Raw genomic sequence first — 25,458 nt, forward strand, 5'->3', positions numbered from 1 at the left:
GAGAAGACACGTGAAAGGTGCCTGGGTCGGCCTGTCACTCAGCGCGCTTCACTTTGAGCACTGAGCACTCTTAGATTGCCCTAGACTCCAACTTGGAATTCCAAGCGGCTGTTCACCCTCCCGCCGCACGGTGGCGCGAGGCAAATACCGCGTGACGAGACTTGGGAGCGGCGGCCGCTCTTGCCCGGGGCTGAAGGTGGTGGTGGGGGCAAGGACCGCTCCCAGAATGCACTTTGTATCAACACGGCGGCGACGGCGGCTTTCCTCCGGGTCCGGCGATCTAGCGGACCGGCGCGAGACTCGCGGGCCGGCGGGAGGAAGCGGGCGTTGAGAGGCGGCTGGAGCCATGGCGGAGTCGGCGCCTGCCCGGGTAAGACGGGGAGTCGCGCGTCCTGGAGGACGGCCGCGCCGCGGGCCGGGGCGGGGCCTCGCGCGGGGACTCGGCCGGGCGTCCGGGCTCCAGCTGACGCGGACGCTCGCCGGGCGCCGGCTCCAGAAACTTCCGTGAGGCTCGCTCCGAGTGTTGTCCCTGCGTCCGTGCGCGTTCTCCTCGCGCTCGGAGACCCAGCGCCCGGCTGGGAAGCCGCGGCCCGTCCCCGTCGCCGCCGGGCCCCTCGGGCCCCCGCGGCCTCCCCGCGGCCGGCGACCTCAGCCTCCCGCGTGGCCCGGGGCGCCGGCGCCCGGCGTCCCTCCGCGTGTTGTGTGGTTGTGTTTTCATTTGCTTGCTCTTGTGGGGGTTGAATGCGAGGGCCTGACACTTGCTGTGTAGTAGGTGCTCTACCACCGGAACCGTGCCTCTGGTCATCTTGTACTTTTTAGTTTTTCAGAGACTCAGGTTTCTTCCCCCGACTGGCCCGAGTCTGTGGTCTCATCCACCTGCTCCTCCTCCTACATAGAGAGGATCACGGATGCCTGCCACCCTGCCTATGTCACTGGTTGAGATGGGGTTCTTGCACACCCTGGGCTGGGCTGAGGGTCACCCTCCTCCCGATATCCGTCTGCTTACTAGCTGGGATGGCAGGCATGGGTCACCGGTGCCCGGCCAGGAAAACATCATCATCATTGTTATTATTGTTATTATTAGTCGGTCGTGGGGCTTGAAATCTGAGCTTGGGCGCTGCTCCTGACCTCTGCTGCTTGAGCCACAGCGCCACTTCCGGTTTTCTGGTGGGTTTTTATTGGAGATGAGAGTCTCACGGATTCTCCTGCCCGGGCTGGGTTTGAACCGTGAACCTCAGATCTCGGCCTCCTGAGTGGCTGGGATGACAGGCGTGAGCCACCGGCGCCTGGTTGAGAACATTTTTGTTAAAAGAATAAATTCATCCCACCCCTTGACAAAAACTCCACTAAATACTTCATAGCAGAACATTCCGTTTTCTGTGCTTCCTCAGCCCTTCCACTCTCTCCGTATCTTCATTCTCAGTTCCTAGGCACTCGTAGGTGGGTTCTAAATTGCCAGGCTTTTCTCACGAAGGCCATGTGTCATCAGTCATGCAAACCCAACAAATAATGCATCTGACATGCTGAAAGCCCAAAGCAGTGGGGGAGGAGGACAGGGAGGGGGACAGAGCGGAGGGCATTTCACCCCCCCAGATTGTGCAGATTTCCCTCCTTTACTAAGGGTGAAAGGTCTATCTAGGACAGAGGAGGCGAGGAGAGTAGTTGCATGAATAAACAGAACTTGTGTACTGCTTGTGGTGATTTCCATTTACCTGTGATTATGTTCTTTTTTTGTTATCCTTTTTAAAATTGTTATTCTAAAGGTGTGGTATACAGAGGGGTTACAGTTACATAAGCCAGGTAATGGGCACATTTCTTTTGGAGAATGTCACTTTTTCCCTTGCTTGCCCAGTTTTTCCTTCTGATCCCTCCCCACAAGTTGTATCATTCATTTTCAGCATAGTACCTAGTGAGTTCCATTGCTGTATTTATTCTCCCTTTGTCCCTCCATTTCTGTGCCCTCCCCTTACCCTTCTAAAGACAGATAAACTAACAAACAAGACAGAAAGAAAAGGAAACATAGCCAGGCCCTGGTGGCTCATGCTTGTAATTCTAGCTACTCAGGAGGCTGAGATCTGAGGATTGGGGTTCAAAGGCAGCCTGGGCAGGAAAGTCTGAGACTCTCATCTCCAATAATAAGCACCGGAAAACCGGAAGTGACGATTAGCACAAGTGGTAGAACACTAGCTTTGAGCCCAAAGAGGCTGAGCAACAGCACCCAGACCCTGAATTCAAGCCCCAGGACCAGCAAAAAAGGAAAGAAAGAAAAAAAAAACAGCAACAAAAAAAAATCTCTTGTTTCCATTTCCTGAAGTTCCATCCGATAAATATTTTATATGATCAGAAGCACATGGACATTGATTGCCCCTTTATGATCCTTCCCTAAGAGCACTGTGTGTGAATGTCTAAAGTCCTGTATAATTTACCATGTTCCAATGTACATTAGATCTAGCTTCTGCATATGAGAGAAAACATGAACATTTGTTTCTCTGAGCTCAACATGATTTGCTGTAGGTCCATCCATTTCTCTGCAAATGACATACTATTGATTATGATTTGAAAACTTTTACTAAGGAAATTCTTCTAATCATTTCCCAAATAGCTTTTGAATATTTGAGGGGAAGCTTATCACTGGAGACTTATCCACAGGCCTTTTCTCATGGAGAGCACTGCCTGGATTTGGTCATTTTTATTTGGTGGCAGCTCATTTTGGCTTCAGGTGGTTTATCTGCTGGGGAAAGGATTCCAACATGAATTGGGGTGGAAAGAAGTGACAGAGATAGCTGGCCAGCAGAAAACGATGACCAGGGCAGCAGCTGTCATTAAGACAATTTCTCCCCAAAGCAGTGTTTTTATGCCAGGCTGGCAGGTCATTGTAATCTGAGTAGACTCTAGAAGCGGAGGGCTGCCACTCATCTCTGCTATTGTGATCCTGCTCTTGGGCATTTCTCACAGAAGTTAGTGGGGTATAAGGTGGAAGTCAGGTGTGCCAGGCCAGTGGTTGAAGTCAGGTGTGCCAGGCCAGTGGTTTCTCCCAAGTCATAACTTTTGGAGAAGGATAAGTGATCATCCAGCAAGTTAACACCTAACTATTGCTAGATCTATCACTCAGGCACCTTAGACTGGGAGACCATGTTCTGAGGCTTCTGACTTCTTTATTCAGTTGTGGACAATCTTGTGTCATAAACATTTCATCTCTGGTTCAGGTCTCAGCAGGCTGATGTCCTTCTCTAAGCTAATGCTGCTCTCTTTTCCAGATCAGGGTACTGTATACTATTAAGTCCTGGCAGAGGTCCAACCAGAATCTGGATGCTTCCAGATCAGGACAGTTAAGAGCAGCTTGGTTCCTCCCAGCATGCCAGCAGTGTGCTAATAGTCTGAGAACTTTTTTTTTCTCAACTTTATATAAGGGGGAGGTTTTAACTGAAATGAACATTGAAAAGAATCTTTGGAAATACATATGTTGTATTTCTTCTTGTAGTTTTCATGGATTCTAAGTTTCTCAAGGCGGACTGATTAATAGTGTTCCTCAGTTCTCCTGCCTTTATCCTGCATGATGAGCAGAGAGTATGCGATCTCCAAGTTGGTTTTTTTTTTTTGGGGGGGGGTCCAGTCATGGTGCCTGAACTCTGGGCCTGGGCGCTGTCCCTCAGCTCTTCAGCTCAAGGCTAGCACTCTACCACTTGAGCCACAGCACTACTTCAGGCTTTTTTTTCCTTTTGCTTATGTGGTGCTGAGGAATCGAACCTCTGGCATGCAAGGCATGCACTCTACCACCGAGCCACCCTCCCAGCCCCTCCAAGTTGGTTTTTAATGCTGTCTTTTTTTTTTTTTTTTAATGGTCCAGAAACATGGGGAATTATATGAGGTTTTTGTGGGGAAAGAAAATATTTTAGTGGCTGGCACTGGTAGCTCATGCCTATAATCCTAGCTACTCAAGAGGCTGAGAGCTGAGGATTGAGGTTAGAAGCAAGCCTGGGCAGAAAATTCCCTATGAGACTCTTACCTCCAATTAACTATTCAAAAACCAGAAGTGGCACACTGCGGCTCAGTGGTAGAGTGCTAGCCTTGAACACAAAGAGGCTCAGGGACAGCTCCCAGGCCCTGTGTTCAAGACCCACAAACAACCAAAAAAAAAAAAAAAATCCTGTGGTGAAAATTCATCATGAGAAGATGTACTGTATTTCTGGAGACTTTAACCAGCAAAAAACCACTACCACCACCAACAAGCCTACCTAGAGGAGTGGCTTAAGTGTCAGAGTAGAAAAAGCCCCTCCTTGAGGCCCTGGTTCAAGCCCCAGTACTGATACCCTCCTGAAAAAAAAAGAAAGAAAAAAGATGGACAATGACCCGAGAAGATAAGTGATATGGAACTAGAGAACATCTAACCTTCATCTAGATTGAAACCCAGAAGGCCATCACTTCCCCTCCGGCCCCCATGGGCCAGCTTCTCAAGAGCAACAGTGGGAGCCTGACAGCCATCACAACAATGCCGTTCATAAACTGAAGGAAATCAGTGTGACTCCAGAGTTCTGTGCTAAACAAAAGCATCTCATTGACTAAAACAGTAATTAAATTTCCAAAGGAGGATAAAATTACACAGTTATATGTAATCACTTAATCACAATCAAAAAAAAAAAAAAGAACCTTGGGGAAGGTAGGGAGGGGGGGGATGGTAGGGGGAAAACAATGGAGGGGGTAACAATGTTCAAGAGGAAGTGTACTCATTACCTCACTCATGTAACTGTAACCCTCTGTATAGTATCTTTACAATAAAAAAAAAAATTACACAATTATATTGATGTAGAAGTTAGGAAAAGGTCAGGTACTGGCAGCTCACACCTGTAATCCTAGTTATTCAGGAATCAGAGCAGAGGATTAAGATGCAAAGCCAACTCAGGCTAAAAAGAAGTATGCAAAACTCCATCTCCAATTAACTTGCATAAAGTTGAGCTGGGAGTGGCTCAAGTGGTTGGTAGAGCCAAGGGAGAGCAGTCAAGGGAGAACAAGCAAGCCAAGAGAGAGTTAATGTTGCCCCAGAAGCAGCAAAGTAAAATTTAAAGAAAAAGAAGATGGCATTGAGTAGCATTTGGGTATTTAATCTGCTTTGTAAACTATGCTACCCATAGTTTTGAGGATAATTGCTAAAAGACTAGAAATTATTGTGCAGCTTAAAAATTTAAAAAGAGAAGAAAAATACCATTTAATTTAATACAAAAATAATCATTTGGAAGTGGCACGGTGGCTCAAGTTGTAGAATGCTAGCCTTGAGCACAAAGAGGCTCAGGGAAAGTACTCAAACCCTGAGTTCAAGCCTCCCCACTGACAAAAAAAAAAAAAAACAACGAAAATAATAATTTTATCTGGGCACCAGTGGCTTATGCTTGTAATCGTAGCTACTTAGGAGGCTGAGATGTGAGGATCACAGTTCAAAGCCAGCCTGGGCAGGAACATCCGTGAGCCTCATCTCCAATTAACCACCAGAAGGCCGAAAATGGCACTGTGGCTCATGTGGGAAAGTGCTTGCCTTGAACTGAAGAGCTCAGGGACAGTGCCCAGGCCCAGAGTTCAAGACCCATGACTGACAAAAAAAAAGAAAGAAAAAGAAGATAATCATTTAATGGGAGATATGAAAGAAGATCAAAAGGAAGATGAGGTAAATAGCACAAAAAGTAAAAGTAAATTAACAACTACAATAAATATAAATGGCCTAAATATTGTAGCTACGTGACAAAAACTGTCAGGATGGGAAAATTCCCTACTGTAACTTTATTTTTTCTTCTTTGTCGGTCATGGGGCTTGAGCTCTGGGCTTGGGCTCTGTCCCTGAGCTCTTCAGCTCAAGGCAAGTGCTCTACTGCTTGAGCCACAGCTCCACTTCTGCTTTTCTGGTGGTTCATTGGCGATAAGAGTCTCACAGACCTTTCCGCCTGGGTTGGCTTTGAACTGCAATCCTCAGATCTCAGCTTCCTGAGTAGCTAAGATTATAGCCATGAGCCACTGATGCCCGGCTTCCTACTGTAATTTTTTTTTTTTTTTTGGTCCGGTCGTGGGGACTGAACTCTGGACCTGGGCGCTGTCCCTCAGCTCTTCAGCTCAAGGCTAGTGCTCTACCACTTGAGCCATAGTGCCACTTCCAGCTTTTTCTTTTTGCTTATGTGGTGCTGAGGAATCGAACCCAGGGCCTCAGGCATGCAAGGCAAGTGCTCTACCACTGAGCCACCTTCCCAGCCCATCCTACTGTAATTTTTATTTTTATTTATTTATTTATTTTGGCGGTTGTGGGGCTTGATCTCGGGGCCTGGGCGCTGTCCCTCAGCTCTTCAGCTCAAGGCGAGCGCTCTACCACTTGAGCTACAGCGCCACTTCCGGTTTTCTGGTGGTTTATTGGAGATAGGAGTCTCACAGTCTCTCCTGCCTGGGCTGGCTTTGAACCGAGATCCTCAGATCTCAGCCTCCTGAGTAGCTAGGATTACAGGCGTGAGCCACCGGCGCCCGGCTCCTACTCTAATTTTTAAAAGATAAAATTAAAAGGTCGCTCTGTGGAAATAGCTAAATATAAAAAGAATTTGAATACAATATCCAGGGTAATAATTAAAATATAGTTGATATATGTATATTATTGTTAGAGATAGAAAGTGGCCTACATTTATAATAATTTTAAGAAACACTCCATTTTCTATCTTGATATGACATCTCTATCAAGTTCTTTTTCTTTGTGTGTGTGTACCTCTGTAGAGTAAACCCCGGGTTTTGTGGAGGCTAGACAAATGCTCTATTACTTGAGCCACTTCACATCACCTTCCTTTACATTTTGTTTTTCAGATATGGTCTGGCCTTCAGGATCCACCTGCCTCTACCTTTTACCTCTACCTCCTATCTCTGCTTCCACAATAGCTGAAATTATAGGCATGTACCACCATGCCTGGCTGACATCTCTAAAATTATATACACCTAATAATGTAGCCTCAAAATCTTATTTTTAAAAAAGTTGACAGATCTACAAGGAAAACATCATCATTAGTGAAAAGTCTAACCCACCCTCAATATTTTTATCTAACAAGATTAAAAATTCTGGGCACTGGTGGCTTACACTTGTAATCCTTACTACTCAGGAGGCTGAGATCTGAGGATCATGGTTCAAAGCCAGCCCAAGCAACAAAGTCCATGAGACTTTTATCTCCAATTAACTACCAGAAAACCAGAAGTGGAGCTGTGGCTCAAAAGTGGTAGAGCCACTAGCCTTGAGCAAAAGAGGTCAGGGACACTGCCCAGACTTTGAATTCAAGCCCCGCAACCAACAACAATAAAAGATAAAAAATTAAAAAGAGAGCCAGGCACTGGTGGCTCATGCCTGTAATCCTAGCTACTCAGGAGGCTGAGATCTGAGGATCACGGTTCAAAGCTAGCTGGGGCAGGAAAGTTCGGAAAGTTCGTGAGACTCTTATCTCCAATAAACCACTAGAAAACCGTAAGTGGTGCTGTGGCTCAAGCGGTAAAGCGCTCACCTTGAGCTGAAGAGCTGAGGGACAGCGCCCAGGCTCAGAGTTCAAGCCTCATGACCAACAAAAAAAATTAAAAAGAAGGGTTGGAGGTGTGGCTCAGGTGGTAGAGCACCAGCCAATGAGTGAAAGTGTCAGATACTGAGTGTGAGTCCCAGTCATGGACCAAAAAATAAAAGTACAGTATAAGCCGGGGACTGGTGGCTCATACCTGTAATCTAGCTACTCAGGATGCTGAGATCTGAGGATTACAGTTCAAAGGCAGGAAAGTCCTTGAGACTCTTATCTCCAATTAACTCCTAGACAACTGAAGTGGAGCTGTGTCTCAAAGTGATAGAATGCTAGCTTTAATCAAAAGAGCTCAGGGACAGTGCCAGCCTGGAGTATAAGCCCCCAAAACAAAAAAATATAGTACATCCAATAGGACTTTTCAAGATAAGGAAAAATTTGAAATCTGACTATTCAATGCTATAGACACTAGGTACATGGAACCATTGAATATTTGAAATGTGGCTAGTATGACCAAGCAGCAGTTTTAAACTTTATTTCATTTGAATTACGTTAAATTTAAAAAGTCAGACCAATGCCTATTAGCACAAATATAGGAGATATGGTTAATATATTTTCCCATATATCTACCTGTAATACCATATGTAGAGATAAAATAAACTCAGAAACACAAGGCCAAAAAAAGAGGCCCATCCCCTCTGGTTTACAAGTGCTTGTGCACAAGTCTGAGGGTTAGTCTGGATTAAAAATATGGTTGTCCACAAGTCTGTGGGTTGGTGTTGGTTGTGGTTTGGGACCTTAGGTGGGGCTGTTGAGTTTGGGGATTTTCAAGTGACTGCAGCAGTACTGGTTGGCCTGGGACTTGTGGCACTGGACAGAGTGTAGCAAAGGCAAGGTTTGTCCATACAAAACTTCCTCTAACTGCAGGTTGCTGTGCAAAATGGATGTTGTCTTAAGTCACCAAGTTTCACAGCAGAAGACTAGAATATGTAACTAGGGAATTTGCTAATGTATTGAAAGATAATACAAAACACCTTAAAATGTAGAAGCACACTGTATACTATGTATATGGATTGAAACATTTTATCATAAGGATAATTATCAAATTTATCTGTGGAATTTGATTCATTCCCAACAAAATCGCTAACAATATTTTTCTGAAATTAGACAAGTTAATAAAGTATTACTAGACCAAAATAAATAAATGAAAGTATAGTACAGGACAGGCACTGGTGGCTGATATCTAACATTCTAGCTACTCAGGAGACTGAGATCTGAGGATCACAGTTCAAAGACAGCCAGGGCAAGAAAGTCCTCGAGACTCTTATCTCCAATTAACTACCAAAAGTTGGAAGTGGAGCTGTGGTTCAAGCGGTAAAGTGCTAACCTTGAGCAAAAAAACAACTCAGGGACAGAGTCCGGGCCATGAGTTTAAGCCTCAGGACTTACACAAGAAAAAAAAATATATATCTGAGTTGAATGTTACCAAATTAAATTGAAGTATCACTTTAGACTGTCAATTGTTTTTTCTTTGACTCTAATTGTAGTTTTCTTAATAAGGACTGTATCTTGTACTTACTTAATGGTAATGGCATTTGGGACCATAATGGCACGTGTATTGTCAAAAAATTGTGATATTCCAGGGCTGGGAAGGTGGCTCAGTGGTAGAGTACTTGCCTTGCATGCATGAGGCTGTGGGTTCGATTCCTCAGCACCACATAAGCAAAAAGAAAAAAGCCAGAAGTGGCTCAAGTGGTAGAGCGTGAGCCTTGAGCTGAAGAGCTGAGGGACAGCGCCCAGGCTCAGAATTCAGGCCCCATGACTGGACCCCCCCCCCAAAAAAAAAAAAACAAAAAAAATTGTGATATTCCTATGATAGCAGTTTTTAAAAGTTAAGCTACTGGGCAGGGAAGGTGGCTCAGTGGTAGAGCACTTGCCTTGCATGCATGAGGCCCTGGGTTCAATTCCTCAGCACCACATACACAGAAAAAGCCTTGAGCTGAAGTGCTGAGGGACAGCGCCCAGGCCTAGAGTTCAGGCCCACAACTGACAAAAAAATAAAATAAAAAATAAAAGTTAAGCTACTGTAGTAAATTACTGGACATTCTCAATACTTGAATATGTACACAGGGAAAAATATAAACATTTCACTTTATAAAGCACTGTATTATAAGTGGAAAATGCAATGTCTTAAATAAATATATTTAAAATTGGCAAAAAAATTGTCATATTCAAAAGCAGGATTGTGTCTGAATGTCCAGAAGTTAAATTTTATTTAGTTTTAGTTTTAAGTTTTTGTCGGTTGTGAGGCTTGAACTCAGGGCCTGGGCACTGTCCCTAAGTGCTTTTGCTCTAGGCTAGCACTCAGCCTTTTTTGCCACATTGCTAATTTGGGCTTACATTTCTGAGTAGTTTGTTGGAGAGTCTCACAGTCTTTCCTGCCAGGATGGCTTTAATGAACTGTGATCCTCAGGTCTCAGCTTCCTGAGTAACTAAGATTACAGACATGAATCACTAGCATCCGATTTATAATAGTGTTTTTAGTTGTTATTATAAAGATGGTGTACATATGGGTTAGAGTTACGTAAGTCAGGTAATGAATACTTTTTTTTTTTTGCCAGTCCTGGGGCTTGGGCTTGGGCCTGGGCACTGTCCCTGAGCTTCTTTTGCTCAAGGCTAGCACTACCACTGGAGCCACAGTGCCATTCCAGCTTTTTCTGTTTATGTGGCACTGAGGAATGGAACCCAGGGCCTCATGCATACTGGGCAAGTACTCTACCACTAAGCCAATTCCCTGCCCATGAGTATATCTTTTGGGATATTGTTGCCTCTTCCCTCACTCTCAGTTTTCCCTCCAGTCCCCACCCACAAATTGTATATTTCATTTTCAACATAGTGTCTAGTGAGTACCACTGCTGCATTTGTTCACCCTTTTTTTCTCCATTTCTGTGCCCATCCTTATCCTCCCAAAGACAGGTAAATGGATAAGACAAAAAAAAAAAAAGTATCTTTTTTCTATTTTGGGGGGTTCACTGTGCTTAATATTATTTAAATGATCAGGGGTACATAGGCATTGTGTCTTTGTATTCCTCCCCTAAGAGTATCCTCCTTTGGTCTCACTGTGTGTGAATGCCTAGAGTCCTGTATAATTTATCATGACCCAGTTAGATCTATTGACCTAACTCCTTGTACATTTATCATCATTATCATCATCATCACCATCATAATCATCATTTTGATTGTGGGGCTTGAACTCAGGGCCTGGGCACTGTCCCTTGATCTCTGTGGCTCAAAGTAGCACTCTACCACTTTGAACCACAGCTCCACTTCAGGTTTCTGAGTAGCTAATTGGAGATAAGAGTCTCATAGGCACGTTTATGCCTGGTCTGGCTTTGAACCAAGAACCTCAGACCTCAGCCTCCCGAGTAGCTAGGATTACAGCCACCAGTGCCCAGCTCCTTGTACAATTAATATATGCTAGAATAATTAAAATGGAGGGCAAAGCGCTTGCCTAGCAAGTGCAGTGTCCTGGGTTTGATCCCCAGTACAAAAAAAAAAAAGCATGCTTTTATGTCATCTGCAGGGCAATAGATGGACCTAGAGCAAATCATGTTAGATGAGTTATGCTGAACCAAAAACCAATGGTGCAAGTTTTCTCACATGCAGAAGCTAGACCTAGAATGGGGACATGAGCCACTAACACCCAGTGTTTAATGATTTTTGCCAAATGAGTCAATATCATTACCAAGCCTGAGTGTTTTCAACATCCAGAAAGTTCCCTGGAACTCCTTTGTAGTCAGTCCTTCTCTTCCTGTCCCTCCTCTTTGACAGCCACTGATCTCTGTCCAGATAGTTTGTCCTTTTCCTGAATGTCATCCTAATGGAATATAGTAGCATGTAGCCTTTTGTGTCTGGCTTCTTTAACCCAGCATATTGTTTACATGTGGCTGCAGCTTGATCGGTTTTGGTTTTTTGGGTTTTTTTTTTTTTTTTTGGTCCGGTCGTGGGGCCTGAACTCTGGGCCTGGGTGCTGTCCCTCAGCTCTTCAGCTCAAGGCTAGCGCTCTACCACTTGAGCCACAGCACCACTTCTGGCTTTTTTCTTTTTGCTTATGTGGTGCTGAGGAATCGAACCCAGGGCCTCATGCATGCAAGGCAAGCACTCTACCACTGAGCCACCTTCCCAGCCCCAGCTTGATGGTTTTTATTGCTGAGTAGTGCCTTGTAAAGCACTAGTGTCCAAGAGCTGCTGCAGCTCAGTATTATACCACACTGGCTTGAACAACAGAAATGTGTCATCTGTTATAGAGGCTAGAAGTCTGAAGCGAGTGTCTACAGGGTTGGTCTTTGTGAGGTTCATACCTTTGCTGACTTTTGGAGACCCCATATAAAGATGCCACAAGTTCCTGAGTTAGAGCCCTCAATAATGGTCTCATAACTTGATTACCTTTGGAATGGACTCTGTTTCTACACTTAGCTACGGGAATTAAGGCCACAGAATATCATTGTCAGCAAGACACAATTCAGTGTATAATCTATGTGGATGATAACAATTTGTTTGATGGACATTTGAATTGTTCTCATCATTCTAAATAAAACAAAGATAAAATTTGGTTTAATCATTTTTTCCAGCCTATTATCATGTGGAAGAGAAGGAGTTATTCCTCTGCTTAAATTGGTACCTTCTAACTTGTCCATTAAAAGTGCTAGCAAGACACGGAATGGAAAGGAGAGACTCAAAAAAACAAAACAAAGCAAAACAAAACCAAAAAACCACCAAAGCAAAGCAAATGTGATGAAATGAGTTTATCTAATGTAATATTTTCTCTTGTTTCACTTATATTTAGCATTTCCTATAATGGGGATGGGGCATGTAAATTTTGTCTTGTGTGTTGCATAACGAACTACTGGAATAGGTCAAGACTAATTAAGTGTTGGGTTCTGTATCACTCAGTCTAAGCTTGTCCCTCCTTTGTCTAGACGCTTCCCTCTAGCTGCTGTGGTGATTTCCTCAGTGTCTTGGTCATTGTTCTGCAGACCTTGTGAGAGAAGCAGTCCTAGGGCTTTAGGACTGAAGTGAATGTGAGGTGAGATGTTTGTGAGGTAGCTTCCGAAGACATGGCCTGCTGGCTCAAGGGGCAGATCAGAAATATGGGGATTATAAAGAAAATGTCAGGCCGGCCACTGGTAGCTGACACTTGTAATCCTAGCTACTCAGACTGAGATCTGAGGATCACGGTTCAAAGACAGCCCAGGCGGGAAAGTCCGTGAGACAATAAACCACCAGAAAACCAGAAGTGGTGCTGTGGCTCAAGTCATAGAGTACTTTTCCTTGGGCTGGGAAGGTGGCTCAGTGGTAGAGTGCTTGCCTTGCATGCCTGAGGCCCTGGGTTCGATTCCTCAGCACCATATAAGCAAAAAGAAAAAAGCCGAAGGTGGCGCTGTGGCTCAAGTGGTAGAGTGTTAGCTTTGAGCTGAAGAGCTGAGGGACAGTGCCCAGGCCCAGAGTTCAGGCCCCACGACCAGACCAAAAAAAGAGTACTTTTCCTTGAGCTGCAGACCTGAGGGACAGTGCCTAGGCCCAGAGTTCAAGCCCCACAACTGACAAAAAAGAAAAAAAAAGTAGACTTTCAATTGTTTTAGTAAAGGTTAATTAAGCATTTAGTATGTGTTGTTTACTATGTACGGGCAAAGAGGAGTGATTTAATTGTTGTAGAGGAGTGAGTTAAGTCCTGTTAAGAAGTTTTCTCTATGTAGGAGACCACTGAGACCTTTTCAGTAAGGTTTACATGATCAGCCATGACCTCTGGCAGGGCATGGAGGCAAAGTAGATGTTATTGTTGAGTGTAAAAGGACAAGTAGAAAAAAGTTGATTTTAAAAAAATGAACAGCTGGGCTGGGAAGGTGGCTCAGTGGTAGAGCGCTTGCCTTGCATGCATGAGGCCCTGGGTTCGATTCCTCAGCACCACATAAGCAAAAAGCCGAAAGTGCCGCTGTGGCTCAAGTGGTAGAGTGCTAGCCTTGAGCTGAAGAGCTGAGGGACAGCGCCCAGGCCCAGAGTTCAGGCCCCACGACCAGACCCCCCAAAAAAAAAAGAACAGCTGGGTGCCTGTGGCTCATAAACTTGTCATCCTAGCTACTCAGGAGGCTGAGATCTGAGGATCATGGTTCAAAGACAATCCCAGGCAGGAAAGTCCGTGAGACTCTTATCTCCAATAAACCACCGGAAAAGTGAAAGTGGGGTTGTGGCTCAAGTGTAGAGCGCTAGCCTTGAGCTGATATGCTGAGGGACAGTGCCAAAGCAAAAAAAAAAAAGACATTGCCCAAGGCTGGGAATCTGGCTTAACAGTAGAGTGTTTACCTAGCATACAGAAGCCCTGGGTTTAATTCCTCGGTACCACATACAGTAAAAAAAGCCGGAAGTAGTGCTGTGGCTCCAAGTGGTGCTGTGGCTCCAAGCATTATCTTTGAGCAAAAGAAGCTTAGGGACAGTGCCCAGGCCCTGAGTTCAAGCCCCAGGACTGGCAAAAAAATAAAAATAAAAGACATTGCCCAGTGCCAGTGGCCTATAATCGTAACTACTCAAGATGCTGAGAAATGAGGATTGAGGTTCAAAGTCAGCCTGGGCAGTACTCAAGATGCTGAGAAATGAGGATTGAGGTTCAAAGTCAGTCTAGGCGGGAAAGTCTGTAAGACTCTTGTTTCCAATTAAGCACCAAAGCCAGAAGTAGAGATAGGGCTCAAGTGGTATAGTGCTAACTTTGCTTTAAAAAAACAAAACAAAAAAAATGGGTGGCTTACGCCTGTAATCCTAGCTACTCAGGAGGCTGAGATCGAGGATCAGGGTTCAAAGCCAGCCTGGGCAGGAAAGTCCGGGAGACTATTTTTTTTTTTTTTTTTGGTCGGTCCGGTGGCTTGAACTCTGGGCCTGGGCACTGTCCCTGTGCTCTTCAGCTCAAGGCAAGTGCTCTACTGCTTGGCCCACAGCGCCACTTATGGTTTTCTAGTGGTTTATTGGAGATAGGAGTCTCACGGACTTTCCTGCCCAGGCTGGCTTTGAACCGTGATCCTTAGATCTCAGCCTCCCGAGTAGCTAGGATTACAGGTGTGAGCCACTGGCACCAGGGAGACTCTTTATCTCCAATAAACCACTAGATAACTGGAAGTGGTGCTGTGGCTCAAGTGGTGGAGTGTTCGCCTTGAGCTGAAGAGCTGAAGGACAGCGCCCAGGTCCAGAGTTCAAGCCCCAGGACAAACAAAAAAAAAAAGATTAAAAAGATAAGACATTGCTTTTTTTTGCTTGGTTTTGGAAGGAACCTGGTCTGACTGACTGTATTCTTACTCCTTCAGCACAGGAGAAAACGGCGCTCCACACCTTTAGCTACCTCCATGCCTTCTTCACAAACGGGAGAGAAAAGCCCTTATTTTCAGACTGCAGAGATCTCGCTCTGGACTGTGGTGGCTGCTCTTCAGGCTGTGGAGAAGAAGATGGAGTCCCAGGCTGCTCGGCTACAGAACCTGGAGGGACGCACAGGGACCGCCGAGAAGAAACTGGCTGACTGCGAGAAGACCGCCGTGGAGTTCGGGAACCAGCTGGAGGGCAAGTGGGCCGTGCTGGGGACCCTGCTGCAGGAGTACGGGCTGCTGCAGCGGCGCCTGGAGAATGTGGAGAACCTGCTGCGGAACAGGAACTTCTGGGTCCTGCGGCTGCCCCCAGGCACCAAGGGCGAAGCCCCCAAGGTAGCTCCACTAAGGGTGAAAAGTTACTAGCCAAGATTGCAAATTGAGGGGCTAGGAATGTGGCTTAGTGGGAGAGTGCTTGCCTAGCATGCATGAAGCCCTGGGTTCGATTCCTCTGTACCACATAAACAGAAAAGGCAAGAAATGGTGCTGTGACTCAAGTGGTAGAGCACTAGCCTTAAGCAAAAGAGCTCAGGGACAGTGCTCAGGCCCTGAGTGCAAGCCCCAGGACTGGCAAAAAAAAAAAAAAGATTGCAAATCGAGGTGAGTTGAGATGCTCATGTGTGTCATTTGTGATTGTAGGTGTCCAAGTCCCTTGAGAACGATGGTGTCTGCTTCTCTGAGCAGGAGTGGGAGAACCTGGAGGAATGGCAGAAGGAACTGTACAGAAACGTCATGCAGAGCAACTACGAGACGCTGGTTTCTCTCAGTGAGTTCAGTTCTCACCCAAGGATTCCTGGCTAGTAGCTAGTGCCTGAAACTACATCTGTGACTCTGGCTGGCCCTGGATCCTCTGCTGGCCTATACTAGGAGGAGAAAGGGGGTGTCCAGGAGAGGTCTGCTCCCTCACAGGGCTTTGGGAAGGGTCAATGTTATATCACTTCTTGACACTATTTGCTAATATATAAGATCACTACATCAGAATCCCTGGCTAGGTTCCTCACATTGTTTTTACTATGTTAAGATAATTTGAGAAGAGATTCTGTTAGCCTGGTGCCAGTGGCTTTCACTTGTAATCCTAGCTGCTCAGTAAACTTAGATCTGAGGATCCCACTTTGAAGCAGGCAAGTCCATGAGACTTGTTCCACTTAACCACCAAAAAGCTGAAAATGGAATTATGACTCAAGTGGTACAGCACTACACTTAAGCACAAAAGCTCAGGGACAGCACCCAGACCCTGAGTTCAAGCCCAAGAATGACAACCAAAAGAAAAAAAAAGAGATGCCAGGCACCGGTGGCTCATGCCTATAATGCAAGCTACTTAGGAGGCTGTAATCTGAGGATCATGGTTCAAAGCCAGCCTAGGCAGGAAAGGCCATGAAGCTCTTATCTCTAATTAACCATCAGAAAACTGGAAATAGCGCTATTGCTCAAAGTGGTAGAACGCTTACCTTGAGCAAAAGAGCTCAGGGACAGAACCCAGGCCCCAAGTTCAAGCCCCTCGACCAACAACAACAAAAAAGAAAAGAATCCTGTGTTACCTGGGTTGGAGGCATACAGCACAGGTTGGCCCTTTTCGTGGAACTTGGCTAGTTTTAGAGTTGTTTATTTTATGTAGGTTAGAAGTGCTGCTTAACTATATAAATATTAGTGAGTATAACAATACTACACAATTTATTTGGTAGACAAGATCTTTTAAATTATAGATCCATGGAGAAGTATCAAGGAGGCCAGTGTGGCTAGACCTGAGTGAGGAGAGGAAAGTAACGGGACTAGAGAGGTGACCAGATGACCTTAGCTGGATCTCCTTCCTTACCTGTCACAGGCCTACCTTACCTGGAAGGGCCTCAGCAGGGATGAAATTAGATACCCAAGAGGCCTTGGCAAGACTTGAGCTACGTCCATGTGTGGGGGGAGGTAGAGCAGCAGGGCCTGAGCCTGGAGCAGTAGAAATAGCAGTGAGCTGGAGCAATGGTCAAGATTAGTTTTAGCACCGCTTCCCTGCCAGGGTCTCTTTCAGCAGCAACAGACCAGTGAGTGGTGAGCTCTAACTCTGCTGGGTTCTCACTATGCTCTTCTCAACGCAGAGGTCCTTGGCCAGCCGGAAGAAGAAGAAGCAGAATTGGGTACCGAGATGCTGGGTGACTTGGAGGAAGAAGGCCCTCATGGAACCCACCTGGGTGAGTGGCTTCAGAATATTCTATTCTACTAGCCCTCACCCCTATGCTGCAGGTCCTGTAGCTTACAAGGAGCTTTCCCACTGCTGCACTGCCAAACCTGGACCCACCCTATCCGTAACCTCTATCAGTGACTCCTCTTTGACTATCATTAGTTCACCTGTTATGAGTGTTTCTTAACTCTTCCCCCTCCAGAGAGCTGTGAAGACTGTACAGCCCCCTTTTCATGGGCAGATCAGAGCGTCTTGAGAGAAGGAGACGCTGGAAAGGGATTTGTAAACAGATAGACACAGATTTTTAAGCTGGGGGTTTAGTGTACTTTTCTTAAAATTGATAAACACTCCTAAAATTTGGTATGGTTGTTCAGTGTATTGTCATTTTTCATTGAGATTAAATATCATTGGTAGATAGCTTTGGAGAACCCCCCCAACAGTCTTCTCTAAGAGTAATATATCCACATTTCTAGTCAAGTTAGGAATCCTTGTCAGTTTCACCCTCTTCCAGATTGTCTCAGTTGATTTTTTTGCTGAGGAGCTTTGATTTGACCCCTCCTTTTTTTTGGGGGGGGGGTCCAGTCGTGGGCCTGGACTCTGGGCCTGGGCACTGTCTTTCAGCTCTTCAGCTCAAGGCTAGCGCTCTACCACTTGAGCCACAGCGCCACTTCTGGGTTTTTTTTCCCTGCTTATGTGGTGTTGAGGATTTGAACCCAGGGCCTCATGCATGCAAGGCAAGCGCTCTACCACTGAGCCACCTTCCCAGCCCCTGATTTGACCCCTTCTGAAGTCAGAGATGCCAAAGGTGCTGGAATGTGATCTTTTGTGTCTTGTTTCTTGCAGTGGATGGGGCCATGGGCAAGCAGGAGGGCTTGGCAGGTCTTCCTAGCAGATTCGTTGGCACTGCTGAAGAGCAGGCATTCCTGGGTTCGGAGCAGGCCGAGCTCTGGGATGGTCAGGATGGTTCTGTCCTCTTAGAATCAGGCCCTGGGGTTTCCAACTTGGAAGAACCCACGGAGGACAACAGAGACCTCGCCAGTGCCAGAACTCTGGACTGCCCACAGAAGCAGAAGTCCCGTAGGCAGGTACTCTTGGGTCAGGAATGTGAACCAGGCCCAAAGCTGAAAAGGGACGCTTCTGGCCCCTATGAGTGTTCTGAGTGTGAGATCAGCTTCCGCTCTAAGCACCAGCTAGTCACACATCTGCAGAGCCACTCAGGATGGGAGCCTCGCCCTGCCACAGAGCCAGAGGAGAGCCATAGGCCCCGGCCACGGCTGAAACCACAGGCCAGGAAGACAAAGCTGTATCATTGTGATGCGTGCCAGCGGAGCTTCAGCTGTAAACTGAGCCTCATGACCCACCAGCGCTGCCACCTGCAGGAGGGGCCCAGCGCCAGCCCGCGTGTCCAGGAGAGGTTCTCACCTAATAGCCTTGTCGCGCTACCTGGCCACATCCCCTGGAGGAAAAGCCGGAGCTCCCTCATCTGTGGGTACTGTGGCAAGAGCTTCAGCCACCCGTCTGACCTGGTCCGGCACCAACGCATCCACACAGGCGAGCGGCCCTACAGCTGCTCTGAGTGTGAGAAGAGCTTTGTGCAGAAGCAGCACCTCCTGCAGCATCAGAAAATCCACCAGCGGGAGCGGGGCGGGCCCGCCCCAGAGCCGGGAAGGCCTAATGGCTTACTTTAAGGGCGCAGCCCCTCGCCGTCGGGGGCGGAGAGGGGTGGCATTGATCTCCCCGAAAAGACACTGTGTGGAGTCAGAGACTGACTGCATCCTGAGGGGAACTTCTGGGTTGCCTTCCCTTGACCAAGTATGAGCCGAGCCCAGATGCTGTCCTGAGACATGTGGGGCGGGGCTGGCGTCTCAGCCCATTCTCCCTGCCAGCTGGGTTTGCTATCTCTGGCCCCTTCAGATGTCTACTTTTCTCATCCTTCTGAGATTTAGGGGCTGGGGTATACATTCTCACCCCTCAGGGACTGCTGGCCAGTTCTAGGGCTTCTCCCAGAATTTTCCATCTTCCCATCTTCTCACAGGAGTGAGCTGGTGTGTGGAAAAGTTGTGGGTGGTGTGACTCTCCATTTTCCCTATTGTAGTCTCTTTGTTAATAACAGGTAGGAATAATTTAAATTAACTGCTTTATCCTGCTTTTGTAGTTAGATTCTTACTGATTTTAAAAATATATAGCCCAATACTTTTTTTCCCTTTTTTAATTTCAAGAGTTGAAGTTGTTCCTAATACAGGAATTGGGCCTACCCTCTAGGAGGGAATCATTCATGGGGCTCTTTTAGCCCACCCACACTTCAGCTGGAGAACTGGGCTTCCCCTGGATGGTGGTCATTGCTCAGAAGGACCAAGAGGAAAAGGTGGAGGGAGACCCTGAACCCCCTGCAAGAATGAAAACTACAAGGGAGCCGGAGCCAGTGGCGGGGGGTTGCAGGGTCTCACCGCGGCCTCTCCTGCCCTGCCCTGGCTTTCTGTGCCTGCTGGGTTAGAAGACTGCTGTTTGAGTTTGCTCCTCTTACCTGAGCTGTCACTTGAGGTTGTTCAAAGTACACTTTCCCAATTCTGTCTCAGAGGTGATGGACAGAAGTGCAGTGCTCCCTCACAAGTGTTGAGACTGGCCCGATGGGCGTGGTTCCTAGGGCTTACGTGAATGTCTTTTTGAATGATTTACAGTTGCCTAGAATAAAACCTGATTTCAGAAAAAAAAAAAAAAAAAAAGCTGATATCAGATTTGTCAAGACATTTGTCTCCATTTGTGAAGGACACGAACATTCCTGGGACCAAAGGGGAAGAGGTTCCTGACCTGTACTTTTTCTTTAGTGTAGGACAGAGAACCCAGAGGACCTACCCCAGGGCAATGGACGGCTGACCATCTGGGTGGAGGTTTTTGGGAGGTAGACAGAGTACCAAGAAAAGTAAGGCAAGTACCACAAGAGAACTAGGCATCTGTGAGGAAAGCCGAGATAGATTCCTGTGTGGACTGCACCAAAGATGCCTGCGCTGTGTCCCATCATCATGATTATTCTGCCTGCCCCTTGGGGAGTAGTTTAATGTAGCCAGTTTCCTGACTTGCATTGCGTGTGTGAGGTGGGAGATAAAATAATAAAATATAGTCTTGGCTCTCCAGCAAAGTGAAGTCTCCGTGAAGCAGTGAGCAAATTTCCCTTAAGGCAGGGACAGTTGTGTTAACAGGTGAACCACTGGTAACATTTATTGAGCACTTACGTGCTAGATAACTTTTAATTTCTTTACATTAAAGTAGTCTTGGGCACTGGTGGCTCATACCTGTAATCCTAGCTACCCAGGAGGCTGGAGTTTGAGGATCAAGAGTCAAAGCCATCCTGGCAGGAAAGCCCTTGAGATTCACCTCCAATTAACTACCAAAAAAGAAAGAAAGAAAGTAGAGCTGTGGCCAAGTGATAGAGCACTAGCTTTGAGGAAAAAAAAAAACCAAAACCCAGAAAACAGTAATCATGCCCTGAGTTAAAGCCTCAAGACTGGCACCAAAACAATAAGGGGTGGGAAGGTGGCTCAGTGGTAGAGTGCTTGCCTTGCATGCATGAGGCCCTGGGTTTGATTCCTCAGCACCACATAAGCAGAAAAAGATGGAAGTGGTGCTGTGCCTCAAGTGGTAGAGAGCCTTGAGCTGAAGAGCTGAGGGACAGCGCCCAGGCCCAGAATTCAGGGACCACTACCGACCGAAAAAAAAAAATGTCTTGAGCACCAAGGTGCTGGTGGTTTATGCCTGTAATTCTAAATTTTCAGGAGGCTGAGACCTAGAGGATAATGGTTCAAAGCCAATGTGGGCAGAAAAGTCCTTAAAACTCCATCTCCAGCTATCCAGCAAAAAGCTGGGCTGGAGGCATGGCTCTCATGACAGTATCAATCATGAGCAAGTAAAGTTGGTGAGTGTCAGGTTCCTAAGTTCAAGTCCTGTTCTGGCTAAGAATAAAGTAGTTTTCTCCAGGCGCCGTGCTCACGCCTGTAATCCTAGCTACTCAGGAGGCTGAGATCTGAGGATCGTGGTTCGAAGCCAGCCCAAGCAGGAAAGTCCATGAGACACTTACCTCCAATAAACCACTAGAAAACTGGAAGTGGCACTGTGGCTCAAGTGGTAGAGCACTCACCTTGAGCTGAAGAGCTGAGGGACAGCACCGAAGCCCAGAGTTCAAGCCCCACGACAGACCAAAAAAAAAAAAAAGAATAAAGTAGTTCTCAAACAACCCTGTCTTGATTCACCCTTGTTTACATATGCCTGGAGGCACTGTGGCCTCCATATGCTTGAAAGCTCATATAACCACAGGGTGCTATTGCTTCTGGAGGTAAGAATCCTCTGTTGCCCAGAGGGTCTCTGTGGGAGCAGCACCCGGGGGCTGCAAGTGCAGGTTTAGGCTCCATCTTAAACCAAGTGGGATGAGCATCTTGACAAGATTTCCAGGTAACTGTGCACAGGAGCATTCCCTGAATGATGCAACAGATGAACCCTCCTGTCTGCTTCAACTGTCCCACACTGCCAGTCTGTGCTGAGAGGTGCTGAGAAGAAAACAACAGGAAGTGGACTGTGGGAAGCACAGGAGGGACCAACTTACATGAGCAGATGTCAGACTCTACTTTTGTCCTTCCAGTTCCCAGGGTTGAGACTCAGCTACATACTCAGGAGTTCCTCAGGAACCTATCTATCCTACCCCTCACTTTCTACTACCAGGCTTGTCCTAGAACAGTTGCACATGGGCTTTTCTGAGCCCTCCAAAAGAATTCACCAGCTACCAATCAGGATCAAACTCTGGTACAGAACCAAAGGCTTCCACAGCCTACCCCACCTCTTCACCTGCTGCTCCCAGCTGCCTTGCTCCTGCGTTAGGTTTCCTGCACTACTGACTGCAGAAGCCCTGAGCTCTTCCCAGAGAGGCCCATCTCCATCTCAGCGTACCAGCTTCTGGGAGAGTTCCTCACCTTTTTTCTTTTTTTTTGTCGGTCGTGGGGCTTGAACTCTGGGCCTGGGCGCTGTCCCTCAGCTCTTCAGCTCAAGGCGAGCGCTCTACCACTTGAGCTACAGCGCCACTTCTTGTTTTCTGGTGGTTTTTATTGGAGATAGGAGTCTCACGGTCTCTCCTGCCCGGGCTGGCTTTGAACCGCGATCCTCAGATCTCAGCCTCCTGAGTAGCTAGGATTACAGGCGTGAGCCACCAGCGCCCAGCCCTTTTTTCTTTCTTCCTTCCTTTCCCTCCCTCCCTCCCTGCTGCCTCTCTCTCTCTCTCTCTTTTTCTTTTTCTTTGTCATGGGGCTTGAACTGTGGGCCTGGGTATTGTTCCTCAGCTCTTCAGCTCAAGGCCAGTGCTCTGCTACTTGAGCCACTGTGACACTTCTGGTTTTCTGAGTGGTTTATTGGATGGAGATAAGAGTCTCATGGACTTTCCTACCCAGGCTGGCTTTGAACTGAGATCCTCAGATCTCAGTCTCCCGAGTAGCTAGGATTACAGGCATGAGCCACCGGTGCCCGGCTCTTTTCCTTCCTTCCTTCCTTCCTCTCTCCCTCCCTCCCTCCCTTCCTTCCTTCCTTTTTCTTTCCTTTCTTTCCCTCCCTCCCGCCCCCTTCCTCCCTCCACCTCTCCCTCTCTTCTTTCTGCCACTTCTGGGGCTAGAACTCAAGGCCTGGACACTGTTCCTGATCTGTTTTCCTCTCCCCACCCCCACCCCCCATCCCCTGGTGTGGGGCTTGAACTCTGGGCCTGGGTGCTGTCCGAGCCCTTCCAGCTCAAGGCAAGAGCTCTACCACTTGAGCCACAACACCACTTCTGGTATTGAAGGTAAGAGTCTCACAGACTTTCCTGCGTAGGCTGGCTTTGAACTGCAATCCTGAGGTCTCAGCCTCCTAAGTAGCTAGGATTGCAGGCGTGAGCCACCAACTCCTGGCTTCGAGTTACATTTATTGCTCAAGGCTAGCATTCTACCACTTGAGCCATAGCACCACTTTCGGCTTTATGCTTTATCCTATTTATGTGGTAGTGAGGATTTAAATCCAGGGCTTCATGCATCTGCTAGGCAAGCACTGCCTGAGCCGTCTTTGAACTGTACCCACAGATCTCAGCCCCTTGAGTAGCCAGGATTACAGGCATGAGCCACCAGCACCAGCTTTCCTTTTTTTTTTTTGCCAGTTCTGGGGCTTAAACTCAGGGTCTGGGCAATGCCCCTGAGCTTCTTTTGCTCAAGGCTACCCCTCTACCACTTGAGCCACAGCACCATTTCCAGCTCTTTCTGTGTATATGGTGTTGAGGAATCAAACCTAAGGCTTCATGCATGTTAGGCAAGCATGCTACCACTAAGCCACATTCCCAGTCCCCAGCTTTCTAGTTTCTTTTTCTACAGGTGTTTTGCACAGCCCCTTGCTTGTCTAGCTCAGTATTCCATTCTAGTACTCCTCATATATTTTTTTTAAGTAGGGTCTCACTATGTAACTCTGGCTGGCCTTGAATTTTACAGATATGTACCATGTTGCCCAGCTCAATACGAAGTGTTTTTTTCTTTTGTGGGCAGATTACCCATAGCCATCCACGCATTAGGGCAGTGCTCTATTGAGTTACATCTGCAGCCTCCTGCAAAGCTCTCCAGGGGAAGCAAGGATAAGTCAGATGGAGATCTTAGGGCTGGGAAGGTGGCTCAGTGGTAGAGTGCTTGCCTTGCATGCATGAGGCCCTGGGTTCCATTCCTTAGCACCACATAAGCAAAAAGAAGAAAGCCAGAAGTGGCACTGTGGCTCAGTGGTAGAGCGCTAGTCTTGAACTGAAGAGCTCAGGGACAGCACCTAGGCACTGAGTTAAAAAAAAAAAAAAAGGGCTGGGAAGGTGGCTCAGTGGTAGAGCGCTTGCCTTGCATGCCTGAGGCCCTGGGTTCAATTCCTTAGCACCACATAGGCAAAAAGAAAAAAGCCAGAAGTGGAACTGTGGCTCAAGTGGTAGAGCACTAGTCTTGAGCTGAAGAGAGACAGCGCCCAGGCCCAGAGTTCAGGCCCCACTACCGGATCAAAAAAAAAAAAAAAAAGTCTTATTGACAGATGGAGATCTTGCTCTGGGTTTACAGGCTGCTAAGGCAATTCAAGTCCTGGGGCTTGAACTCAGGGGCCTGGGCATTGTCCCTGAGCTGCTTTTGCTACAGGCTACTGCTCTACAACTTGAGCCACAGCTCTACTTGCTGCTTTTTTTGGAGATGTGTGTGATTTATTGGAGATAAGAGTCTCATGGACTTTCCTGCCCAGGCTGGCTCTGAACCATGATCCTCAGACCTCAGCCTCCTGAGTAGCTAGGATTGTAGTTGTGAGCCACTGGTGCCCAGCAGGGATATCTTTTGAAGAACATCGTTAAGTAGCTGTACAAAAGAACCTCCACTCAATAAAAGTTTATGAATACAACACATCTTGATTATTGGGGGGGAAAAAAAGGTAAAGTGAGGCTAACGAGCTGTAGGAATTCAGAAAATTAAACACATTTCTCCTCTTCAATCCATTTCCACATTCTTTGTTTTGGATATTAACATTTATTTATGTAAGGTATTGGACTTGAACTCAGGAAGGGTCTGGGCACTGTCGCCGAGCTTTTGTGTTCAAGGCTGGCACTCTGCCACTTGAGCCTCAGTCCACTTCTAGCATTTTGTTGCCAGTCCTGGGGCTTGAATTCAGGGCCTGGGTGCTGTCCCTGAGCTTCTTTTGCTCAAGGCTAGCACTCTACCACTTGAGCCACAGCATCACGTCCATTTTTTTTCCTGTTTATGTGGTACTAAGGAATGGAATGTTAGGCAAGCACTCTACCATTAGACCACATTCCTAGCCCCTACTGCTAGCTTTTTGATGGTTAATTGGAGATGTCTCCTGGGTTTTTCTGCTCAAGCTGTCTTTGAACCTTGGTCCTCAGGTCTCAGCCTCCGGAGTAGCTAGGATTATAGGTGTGAGCCATTGTGCCTGGCTTCCCTTCGCTTTTTTATCAAGGCTGGCACTCTACCACTTGAGTCAGAGTTCCACTTCTGGCTCCTTGCTAGTTAAATAGAGATGAGCCTTGTGGACTTTCCTGCCCTAGATTTTTTTTTAAACCATGTAGACAGCCCACTCCTGATGGTTTTGAACTTCAAACCTCAGATTTTAGCTTCAAAGTAGGATTAAAGGCATGAGCCACTGATGCCCAACTAACCTTTTTTTTTTTTTTTTTTTTTTGGTAGTGGAGCCTGAACTCGGGTCCTGGGTGCTGTCCCTCATCTCTTCAGCTGAAACAAATCCAAATACAGAAACAAAAACTACAGATTAATTTCTTTTTTTGGGGGGGGGAGAGGTCCGGTCGTGGGGCCTGAACTCTGGGCCTGGGCTCTGTCCCTCAGCTCTTCAGCTCA

The 25,458-nt window shown here is 46.9% G+C and overlaps 1 protein-coding gene across 1 annotated transcript; it reads left to right on the forward strand.

Annotated features, from left to right (window-relative positions):
• The first annotated feature begins 250 nt into the window (after positions 1–250).
• On the forward strand, positions 251–19,666 carry Znf212 (zinc finger protein 212). The gene is made up of 5 exons (XM_042677150.1): positions 251–370; positions 14,860–15,249; positions 15,553–15,679; positions 16,998–17,090; positions 17,924–19,666. The coding sequence occupies exons 1-5, from the start codon at positions 347–349 to the stop codon at positions 18,766–18,768; spliced, it is 1,479 nt and encodes a 492-aa protein (XP_042533084.1). The 5' UTR covers positions 251–346; the 3' UTR covers positions 18,769–19,666.
• The last annotated feature ends 5,792 nt before the right edge of the window (positions 19,667–25,458 follow it).

The sequence above is a fragment of the Dipodomys spectabilis genome, unplaced genomic scaffold (assembly GCF_019054845.1).
Source record: "Dipodomys spectabilis isolate Male_0828 unplaced genomic scaffold, ASM1905484v1 ptg000034l, whole genome shotgun sequence".
Taxonomy (NCBI): Eukaryota; Metazoa; Chordata; class Mammalia; order Rodentia; family Heteromyidae; genus Dipodomys; species Dipodomys spectabilis.

What these genes read in the sequence shown, in the direction of transcription:
- Znf212 (XM_042677150.1), top strand. Translation starts at nt 347, where the DNA reads ATGGCGGAGTCGGCGCCTGCCCGG. An exon ending in CGGAGTCGGCGCCTGCCCGG is followed by an intron (nt 371 to 14,859) that starts GTAAGACGGGGA and finishes TTACTCCTTCAG; the next exon opens with CACAGGAGAAAACGGCGCTC. An exon ending in CCCTCATGGAACCCACCTGG is followed by an intron (nt 17,091 to 17,923) that starts GTGAGTGGCTTC and finishes TGTTTCTTGCAG; the next exon opens with TGGATGGGGCCATGGGCAAG.